General features: G+C 38.9%; 1 protein-coding gene across 2 annotated transcripts; it reads left to right on the forward strand.

The window, feature by feature from the left end:
* Nucleotides 1-1,048: 1,048 nt before the first annotated feature.
* tmem88bl (transmembrane protein 88b-like) lies at nucleotides 1,049-9,885 on the forward strand. 2 transcript variants are annotated; one of them, XM_078798537.1, is made up of 4 exons: nucleotides 1,049-1,089; nucleotides 1,188-1,248; nucleotides 1,475-1,769; nucleotides 9,657-9,885. In XM_078798537.1, the coding sequence occupies exons 3-4, from the start codon at nucleotides 1,476-1,478 to the stop codon at nucleotides 9,882-9,884; spliced, it is 522 nt and encodes a 173-aa protein (XP_078654663.1). In that variant the 5' UTR covers nucleotides 1,049-1,089; nucleotides 1,188-1,248; nucleotide 1,475; the 3' UTR covers nucleotide 9,885. The 2 variants fall into 2 exon arrangements, with proteins under 2 accessions (XP_078654663.1, XP_078654662.1); XM_078798536.1 differs by having other exon boundaries at nucleotides 1,073-1,088; nucleotides 1,181-1,248.
* The last annotated feature ends 1,386 nt before the right edge of the window (nucleotides 9,886-11,271 follow it).

Here is an 11,271-nt window from a genome sequence, read left to right on the forward strand (position 1 = left end):
GTAACTTTTTTTTTACATCAACATTTTCTCATGACTTTATTTAAAATTAAAATTAAAATTAAAATTAAAATTAAAATTAAAATTAAAATTAAAATTAAAATTAAAATTAAAATTAAAATTAAAATTAAAATTAAAATTAAAATTAAAATTTAAAAAATTTAAAAAAAATTCAATTCAATTCCACCCTCGGCCATCTCTGTGTGGAGTTAAAATTAAAATTAAAATTAAAATTAAAATTAAAATTAAAATTAAAATTAAAATTAAAATTAAAATTAAAATTAAAATTAAAATTAAAATTAAAATTAAAATTAAAATTAAAATTAAAATTAAAATTAAAATTAAAATTAAAATTAAAATTAAAATCAATTCCACCCTCGGCCATCTCTGTGTGGAGTTAAAATTAAAATTAAAATTAAAATTAAAATTAAAATTAAAATTAAAATTAAAATTAAAATTAAAATTAAAATTAAAATTAAAATTAAAAAACTTAAACTTAAACTGTATTATGGAAAGCAGGAAGTGAACAAATGTAACAGTTACTGATTATAAAAGTACCAGATGGAGGGGTAGGATTTAATAAGCTTTGCTTCTTCCTACTCCTTTTGGACATGTGGAACTGGGAACTGATTATGGGATGCATTCAATTGTAATCTGATGCATGTTCAAATGAAATAAAACCATTGCCATTACCATGATTGGTTAGTCTTTTCAGTGGCCCTAATCCTTGAAGTATGTTTAATAATAAAAAGGACAATTAAAGACCACCTGCAGTTCACAAATGGCCTCTATGGTCACACTTTAAACACTTAAGAAAACAAATAAAGTTTTTTTCAATTGAATGGAAGGTAGATAAAAAAAATAAAGGCCCACAATTTTCAACAGTAAAACATTATAACCTTTCTTATTAATGAGCAGTTAAATTTAGAAAGTTAAAATAATCAATAATTAGCCAGCGTGTCGTCAAAAGTGACAGTCGTGGATGTGATCACGTGACGTCTCGTGAACGCGGGCTTGGGCTGGCACGCGCCTCTCCTCTCTCTCGCGCTCTCTTCCCTCTCGCGCAGCGCGGCGTCTCTAATCAACTAGCAGGTGATTCCCCCCCCCATCTTTCTTTTGTTATCGTTTAAAAAACTGCTAACATAAATCTTATTTTGTGTTATATTTTATGTTTCTTTACGATGTGCCAGCGAGCTTGCGACACGGCGAAGACTTCTGAGAGGATAGAGTGGATTTCCGGTAGACTTTCAGGTAGGTCAAGACTACGTGGACTATTTAGTTACTGTGTTAGCTAACATTGTTGTTGCTAACATAAGATATATGTACAGTAGCGACATTCTTTTAAAAAGGCTTTAGTGGAAAAAATAAGATGGGGGGTGTCATTATTTCTAATCTAATGACTTTCTGATCAACTGATTGTCCATTTTCATTTAAAAACTGTTGACTGTGTGTTTTTTTTTTCACTTGTGCCACTCAGGATGTGTGGCATGGACGTGGACCTGGATGATGGAGGCTCAGGTGAGGAGGACAAGGAGGAAGAGTTGTGGATGGGCGAGCGAGTCAAGATGCTGCCCCCTCCCGTGGCTCACAGTGGAGGTTCTGCCTGGGGCAGCCAGAGAGGAAGGTGCGGCTGCCTGGCATGCGGGGCGGCTCTGGTCCTTTGGGACGTGTTGGTGGTCCTCGCCGGCGCTCTGCTCCTGGTTGTGGTTTTCTCCGTGGTGCTGCTGCCGGCCGTGCTTCCACTCTATGCTGGATTCCTTTGTCATTCCAGGGTGAGTGATGAGCACTTCTGGGCACACTTCATACTTTAAAGTCCTTTATTAAATATTTTTATTATATATATTTTATTTTTCCACCCTCGGCCATCTCTGTGTGGAGTTTGCATGTTCTCCCCGTGCATGCGTGGGTTTTTTCCGGGTACTCCGGTTTCCTCCCACATTCCAAAAACATGCTAGGTTAATTGGCGACTCCAAATTGTCCATAGATATGAATTGTGTCATGACTCAATAATAGTCTGATTCAAGGTGCCTTCTAAAGAACTCTAAACTCATCACTCAGCAGCTTAACACTCAACAGACTGCTAAGAAATATCCAAAAATCAATAGAATTAAAAATAAAAAAAACATTTTAGTGGTTAGCACACAGGTCTCACAGCTAGGAGACCCGAGTTCAATCCCACCCTCGGCCATCTCTGTGTGGAGTTTGCATGTTCTCCCCGTGCATGTGTGGGTTTTCTCCGGGTACTCCGGTTTCCTCCCACATTCCAAAAACATGCTAGGTTAATTGGCGACTCCAAATTGTCCATAGATATGAATTGTGTCATTACTCAATAATAGTCTGACTCAAGGTGCCTTCTAAAGAACTCTGAACTCATCACTCAGCAGCTTAACACTCAACAGACTGCTAAGAAATATCCAAAAATCAATAGAATTAAAAATAAAAAAAACATTTTAGTGGTTAGCACACAGGTCTCACAGCTAGGAGACCCGAGTTCAATCCCACCCTCTGCCATCTCTGTGTGGAGTTTGCATGTTCTCACCGTGCATGCGTGGGTTTTCTCCGGGTACTCCGGTTTCCTCCCACATTCCAAAAACATGCTAGGTTAATCAGCCACTCCAAATTGTCCATAGGTATGAATGTGAGTGTGAATGGTTGTTTGTCTATATGTGCCCTGTGATTGGCTGGCCACCAGTCCAGGGTTTACCCCGCTTCTCGCCCGAAGATAGCTGGGATAGGCTCCAGCACCCCTGCGAACCTCATTTTTAATTTGCTCTCCTGTATATTGACAGATTTATTTTCTCTGCTTTAAATTGTAATTGAAATTTTTTTTTAGTGTTTGTTTGTTTGTTTCGGCTTTTTTATTATGATTGCGAAGTTGCCACAGCAAATCTTTTTTGATCCGGATGCCCTTCCTGACGAATACCTATGATGCTTCCTAGTGGAGATTCGAACCCGGGAGCACTAAGCACAACACCACGGCGAGCTCATAATAGTTTTTTTTACGGTAACTTGAATAAAAAGGAGTTTGATGGCGCTATCTGCAGGTGAAAGAAAGAGTCCAGCAGAGGTTGCTTTACAGGTTAATTTACTCAACATTTTTCAGCAGGAAGATGCTTTGACCAGATGTCTAAGATTGTATAAATCAGGGGTCTCAAACTCAATTTACCTGGGGGCCACTGGAGCTAGGGTCTGGGTGAGACTGGGCCGCATCAGGTTTTCCAAAAAAAAACAAAAACCCATTTATTAAAAACAGAAAAATACACAAACTTTTTCAGTGCTTTGGTTCCAATTTTCTACAAGAAAAGCTCTGATAAAACATTCCACTGTTCTCAAATATCTTAATTTTTATTTTTCTACACAAAATAAGATGAAAAATAAACAAACAAATCAAGAATAAAGAAAATCAATCAATCAGTAATAAATAAATATAATAATAAAACGGCAAATAATAAAAACTTAAGAAAGCACATATAGTTGGTGGGTAGACAAATGATTTTTTTCAGATTAAAATGAACAAAGCATTATTAGAGCCCTGTAGACATGACAAAACACGACTATAGTCACAAAATTATACTCTTTTTATTTACAACATATTGCGCAACTGCAGGGTCTTGAGACACATGCTAACTCGCAAACTAGAGAGCTAGCGACCTAAACGGTAGCCTTCAAGTTATTTCCTTTCAACTTAAATAGCCAAAAACTTACCACTTCCACACGGATAGGGAGGATAACTATTAACAGTTATTTAATCTTTAACATGAACATGAATCAAACGTAATAATTTTTTCTGGGTACATGATACCATACAGCATCCATATCAAACTTGTGCGGGCCGCACTAACATTAAACTTTCACATCAAGGCGGGGGCCTCAAACTAGTGTCCTGTGGGCCACATTTGGCCCGCGGGCCACATGTTTGAGACCCCTGATTTAGAGCGAAGAACTTTTCTTTGTGTGTAACCCTGGTGTGTGGTGTGATTGACAGCAAAGAGAGTTTCCTTTAAACTTACCACTTCCACACGGATAGGGAGGATAACTATTAACAGTTATTTAACCTTTAACATGAACATGAATCAAACGTAATAATTTTTTCTGGGTACATGATACCATACAGCATCCATATCAAACTTGCGCAGGCCGCACTAACATTAAACTTTCATATCGAGGCGGGGGCCTCAAACTAGTGTCCTGCGGGCCACATTTGGCCCGCGGGCCGCGTGTTTGAGACCCCTGGTCTTGAGACACATGCTAACTCGCAAACTAGAGAGCTAGCGACCATACAGCATCCAAATTCAACTTTCATATCAAGGTGGGGGCCTAAACTAGCGTCCTGCGGGCCACATTTGGCCCGCGGGCCGCATGTTTGAGACCCCTGGTGTAAATGCAACTTCTGTAAGTACAATACTGCATATAGTATAAATCAGGGATTCTCAACTGGTGGCGATGGAGATGGCTTCATGAAGGGTACCCACTGTGTGGAACTGATGGCCATGTAACGGTGCTGGCACGGGTGCCAGAGGTTTTGGAGCCCAAACATCCGCTGGGAGACTCGGCACGTGTGAAAGTGACATTTAGCAAGTAATAAATTAGCAAGTAATAAATTACTGTTTTTTTTTTTTTTTTTGGTGGTCTTTCATTTCCACATTATGTCCCTCATAGTAGAAACTGGTAGCTGAAATCTCTTTTGTTTTGATGGATATTTCATATTTCATAAATGAAATAGTTGATCCAAATAACTATTGGTTTATTCTTGAAAATTACAAAAATTGTCAGAGGTGCCGAAAACTTTGCGCACGACTGTATGAATGGCTCGACCCCAGGAAGAGCGGCGCCATCTAGTGTCCTGTGACATTAATGAAACTGAAGAACGTCTCGAATCCCAGAAGGAGAAGCGACAACATGGAAAAGCACGTCAAAGTAACAGCCTCAACAGTCATTTGCATCAATTGCTCCAGCGACTATCATTCTCAGATTGGACTTTTCAGTCATAACAACAACAACCATCTTGAACCCCGAGGAAAGGATGCCAAGGAGACATTTAATTCACCATTACAACAACAACGACATGCAGCTGGCATGTGTTCATGATGGAATGACGCTGTGTTTCCATAATTCAATACGAGTCAGTCAATGAATGATCTACATGTTTGACATTGTGCAGTCTGGATTACAGCCTACAATGTAGACCTCAGGGACCTTCGATTCGCTTCAACCGGAGTCTTGTGACAGCACATCCTCCTGTGAAGATGTACAGCTGCGTTCTCGATCGAGACAACATATTGCACTGTTGAGCGGCGGTATGGACGGCTCAGTGGGTAATAAACACAAGCAAGGCACTACGACGCACTCGGAAAGATCTGCAATATCAAGATGCAGCAACAGAACGATAAAAAAGATGCGGCAAAAGACAACACATGGAAAAGAGCAGTAATTTAGAAAGGATTTGTAGGACTCCTGAATCATTTTGTAGTTTTTTTTTCTGCACACTCGTCACTAATGCTAGCCTGAGGTGCTGTCTGCAGCCTGCACAAGTTGCTAAAGTAGTGCATCTCCTCCAGGATGGCACATTGATAGAATGTCAGGAATGTGGAAGAGATATGAGGAGACAGGTCACAGTGTAGGAGGGCATCAGCAACAAGTCCAAGTCCATCGCCAATTCAAAGGGATTTAATATTTAGGACAAAAAACAGACTTTATTTTTTTTGTAACATTTATTCATTGAGTTTTGTGTGAGTGGGAGGTCGGTGTCATTAACAAATCTCAGGGAAGGGCTAAATTTGAAACACTTCTATGCTCGGGCTACGTTATGCTAGCCATAGCATTTCAGTATGTGGAATCAAACTATGGAATGGATTGAGTAAGGAAATCAAACAATGCACAACGATGAGCCAATTCAAGAAACAATACAAGCAGTTGATGTTTGCTAAATACAAGGATGAAGAGTCTTGAACCAGTCATGATGTGCTATATATATCACTATATTGACACTTACTATGGTACACATTATGGCATTATAAATAAAATATATGAATAAAAGATAAAACAAATTAAAATTAAAATTAAAATTAAAATTAAAATTAAAATTAAAATTAAAATTAAAATTAAAATTAAAATTAAAATTAAAATTAAATGGCCCGAGTCAGTTTGCAGTGATCCGCTAAAAGGTCCTAGGGCCATGCGTGGGACACCCCTATGCTAAAACCAATCAACTTTAGGTAAAAATATGCCAAGCATATGATAATTCTAAATATATTGAGTCTTTAGTTGTGTGTTTGTCAGAGACAAAACACTTTTATTTAACTCTTTTTTTTTTTACATCAACATTTTCTTGTGACTTTATTATAAATTAAAATTTAAATTAAAATTTAAATTAAAATTTAAATTAAAATTTAAATTAAAATTTAAATTAAAATTTAAATTTAAATTTAAATTTAAATTTAAATTTAAATTTAAATTTAAATTTAAATTTAAATTTAAATTTAAAAAAACTTAAACTGTATAGATATGATAATGCTAAATATATTGAGTCTTTAGTTGTGTGTTTGTCGGTGACAAAACACTTTTATTTAACTTTTTTTACATCAACATTTTCTTGTGACTTTAAAAATAAAAATAAAAATAAAAATAAAAATAAAAATAAAAATAAAAATAAAAATAAAAATAAAAATAAAAATAAAAATAATTTACATTAAAAAAACTTAAACTGTATAGCATATGATAATGCTAAATATATTGAGTCTTTAGTTGTGTGTTTGTCGGTGACAAAACACTTTTATTTAACTTTTTTTTACATCAACATTTTCTTGTGACTTTATTTAAAATTAAAAAATTAAAATTAAAATTAAAATTAAAATTAAAATTAAAATTAAAATTAAAACAAAAAAACCTTAAACTGTATTATGGAAAGCAGGAAGTGAACAAATGTAACAGTTACTGATTGTAAAAGTACCAGATGGAGGGGTAGGATTTAATAAGCTTTGCTTCTTCCTACTCTTTTTGGACATGTGGAACTGGGAACTGATTATGGGATGCACTCAATTGGAATCTGATGCATGTTCAAATGAAATAAAACCATTACCGTTACCAAATCTAAGAAAAGGACCCCATGGTTCCGTGAATTTTCTGAAATGTCCAAGCAGTGACAGCCTAATCTTCTCTATGCTTATGAATATTCTCCTTCATCCATATCATTGTATTCTTAGGGCATTCAATCGATCGCAACTGCACTGTTCAGGTTGTCTTGTAAGACTAATCTTCTCAATCTTAAAGGGGGACCTGTTATGCTAATTTTTTTGACCCTTTGTATTGAGTTGTGGTGTCCTATAGAGCAACTACACACAATAACCCACATATAATTTCTTTAGATTTAGCAGAATCTGCACTTATTCCAACTGTATTTCCTTTGATTTAAGCTTCCTGCCAAAACGGTCTGTTTAATTTATTCCACTCACGGGCCACCCAGCCCCTCTGTGACATCACAAAGGAACAGTCTAATTTTGCCCATCATTATCGATATTCTTATGTGAAACATGTACACATATTTATTTCCCTTTTCTGTGCATTATAACACGAGAATAGAAGTTAATATGAGCTAGCTAATAGTGCTGTCATTGGGACACCCCAATTTGATATACATACTGTGATCATGCATTAACACGTACACTGATGATAACATGTAATAGTTGCATCTTGCTGTATGTTGATCATTAATGATGAACGACACTGAGACTAGCGGTTAGCGAAACGTCGTGGTAGTCCACTAGATAAAAATAATTTCTCATGATAGCTGCTACAATAATAACATCGCTGTAGCTTGGTGAGATTTTTTTATGAGGGCTTTAGCGACAAAATAGGTATTTCCCATGGCGTCTGTTGTTAGCTAGCTCATATTTATTCGCGCTAGAATACACAGGAAATGGAAATTAATGTGTTTATGTTTCACACAAGGATTGTGAAACATGAAAGTGCAGTTCTCCTTTAAGAGAGATGCCAAATAGGGTGCGGTTGACCATGTATGAAACATTTCCAGCCTTTAGAGAAAATTATTGATTATGATGAAACATTTAAGTCGCACGGTGACCCAAATGAGGACAAACGCTTTGGTAAATTCATGGATTCCTGCCACATTCCTGTCTTTTGCAAATGTCAAACAAAATCGAAACTGCTTGGAAGTGCGCTGGTAAGCGAGTGAGCTGTGATGGCTTTAATTGCGGTGGGACTTCCTGCGTCCTTCGACACAGCTTGCAGCCACTTTGACACTCGGGATTCGACTGTGAGCTACTGGAGCAGGAAAAATGCAGCATAATTTGACACACGTCTATATGCACATGTCCACATTTGTGGAGGCCATGGAAAACGAGCCACTCGGAACCACTGCGAGAATAACCTTAGATCAGGGGTCTCAAACTCAATTTACCTGGGGGCCACTGGAGCTAGGGTCTGGGCGAGGCTGGGCCGCATCAGGCCGCGTGTTTGAGACCCCTGGTCTTGAGACACATGCTAACTCGCAAACTAGAGAGCTAGCGACCTAAACGGTAGCCTTCAAGTTATTTCCTTTCAACTTAAATAGCCCAAAACTTACCACTTCCACACGGATAGGGAGGATAACTATTAACAGTTATTTAACCTTTAACATGAACATGAATCAAACGTAATAATTTTTTCTGGGTACATGATACCATACAGCATCCATATCAAACTTGCGCGGGCCGCACTAACATTAAACTTTCATATCGAGGCGGGGGCCTCAGACTAGTGTCCTGCGGGCCACATTTGGCCCGCGGGCCGCGTGTTTGAGACCCCTGGTCTTGAGACACATGCTAACTCGCAAACTAGAGAGCTAGCGACCTAAACGGTAGCCTTCAAGTTATTTCCTTTCAACTTAAATAGCCCAAAACTTACCACTTCCACACGGATAGGGAGGATAACTATTAACAGTTATTTAACCTTTAACATGAACATGAATCAAACGTAATAATTTTTTCTGGGTACATGATACCATACAGCATCCATATCAAACTTGCGCGGGCCGCACTAACATTAAACTTTCATATCGAGGCGGGGGCCTCAGACTAGTGTCCTGCGGGCCACATTTGGCCCACGGGCCGCGTGTTTGAGACCCCTGGTCTTGAGACACATGCTAACTCGCAAACTAGAGAGCTAGCGACCTAAACGGTAGCCTTCAAGTTATTTCCTTTAAACTTAATTAGCCAAAAACTTACCACTTCCACATGGATAGGGAGGATAACTATTAACAGTTATTTAACCTTTAACATGAACATTAATCAAACGTAATAATTTTTTCTGGGTACATGATACCATACAGCATCCATATCAAACTAACATTAAACTTTCATATCAAGGCGGGGGCCTCAAACTAGTGTCCTGCGGGCCACATTTGGCCCGTGGGCCGCATGTTTGAGACCCCTGCCTTAGATTGAAGAACTTTTCTTTGTGTGTAAGCCTGGTGTGTGGTGTGATTGACAGCAAAGAGAGTCGCAGACAACTCTGCGACACTTTTTGTCGGCTGCTGTCACACCTCACTACACTCGTGACGATGTCTCTCCCGATCAGACACACGCGGCGCCCACTACCCACACCTCCTCCAAGGCCCCCCACGCGGACTCTTATGACACCCCCTCTCCTGTGTGTCCTTACAGATTCTGAACGGCTCGTCAACTGTCTGCCGTTACCTAGACGACAACAGCAGCTCAGCCCTCATCATTCTCGGCTTTGTGATGATGTCGCCGCTTGTGGTCGTGGCGGCGGCGGTTTTCTGCGGGCTGCTGCGAAGGTTCCGACTGCTGCTTTTCATCCAGCCAATCACCCGTGCATGGTATCGGGGGCGGCTCATGGACTGGGTGGGCGGCGTCCATGCTTGGGTCTGATGACTGAGGGCGAACATAAGACACCATGTTGAGTGGAAGGTAGCTTTTTTTGACCGCATATAGCAGGGGTGTCCAAAATGCGGTCTGGGGGAGATTTCAAAATATTGTTGGGTTGCCTTGCCTCACGGAGAGATGGGGGACCAAACAAACATATTCGTAAATAGATAAAAAGGTAGAAAATTGTTAATATATTTCGGAAAACACTAATAACGGGAAAAACTACTTATACTAAAATCCAAGTATCCATTCATTCATTCATTTTCTACCACTTTTTCCTCACGAGGGTCGCGCTGGAGCCTATCCCAGCTGTCTTCGGGCGAGAGGCGGGGTACACCCTGGACTGGTGGCCAGCCAATCACAGGGCACATATAGACAAACAACCATTCACACTCACATTCATACCTATGGACAATTTGGAGTCACTAATTAACCTAGCATGTTTTTGGAATGTGGGAGGAAACCGGAGTACCCATGCAAACATGCAAACTCCACACAGAGATGGCCAAGGGTGGGAATTGAACCCTGGTCTCCTAGCTGTGAGGTCTGCGCGCTAACCACTAGACCGCCGTGCCGCCCCATCCAAGTATCCAATTATTCAATAAATCCCATAAATAAATGTACAGTCGTCCCTCATAATATTGCAGTTTTATTATCGTTCCCTCGCTATATTGCGTATTTTTGGAAATTATGAGATTATGGTATTTTAGTCGTCAAAACATATTGAAATGCAAGTGATATATAATATTTTGGTTAATGTTACTTGGATGAGACATCCATCCTCATGACATTACCCTACCTTCACTCGATGTAGTGGAAAAAGGAAATCCTCCCATTCTGTGTGGAAGTGGTACATTTGTGCCTTTTTACTTTATCCTTCTCTACTCCATTTGGACAACTTTCTTAAGTTCAGAAGAAATAAATATGAGGCTAACTGGTTAGTTCACTAGCTTGCTAGCTGGTAGAGTCCCTGTAGCGTTAATGGTTGTACAATTTTGTGTAAACAATGGATTATACGAGTGTAAAGGTGACTATAGGTGTGTCATTTCAAGTGTTTAAAAAACGTATTAAGAAAGTCCCTGCTGCCCTATGATGACTAAAAGTAGACGAAGAGGTTCCCTGGCTAGCATATCTACATGGTTTGGTTTACCAAATGTCAAATATCAAAGTGGCTCCAGTATCCTTTGATTACTGCGATTTCGATTTTCAGTACCGAAAAGTTTGGACACCCCTGTTATTTACTGTCGACACTCACCGGTCACTATGTCTTACAAAATATTAATCTCAGTTTTGAGAGAGTGAGAGTTAAGAAAATGAAAACCTTCATAACTTTTGTAGTTACTTAAAGGGGCCCTATTGTAGCGTTCGGTGACAGCGACCTTGCCAGGAA

The sequence above is a fragment of the Doryrhamphus excisus genome, linkage group LG18 (genome assembly GCF_037039965.1).
Source record: "Doryrhamphus excisus strain RoL-2023G ecotype Guam linkage group LG18, RoL_Dexc_Guam_v1.1, whole genome shotgun sequence".
Taxonomy (NCBI): Eukaryota; Metazoa; Chordata; class Actinopteri; order Syngnathiformes; family Syngnathidae; genus Doryrhamphus; species Doryrhamphus excisus.

Coding starts and splice junctions, on each gene's coding strand:
- tmem88bl (XM_078798537.1), top strand. CDS start 1,476: ATGTGTGGCATGGACGTGGACCTGGATGATGGAGGCTCAGGTGAGGAG. Junction 1,770..9,656: donor GATTCCTTTGTCATTCCAGG/GTGAGTGATGAG, acceptor GTGTCCTTACAG/ATTCTGAACGGCTCGTCAAC.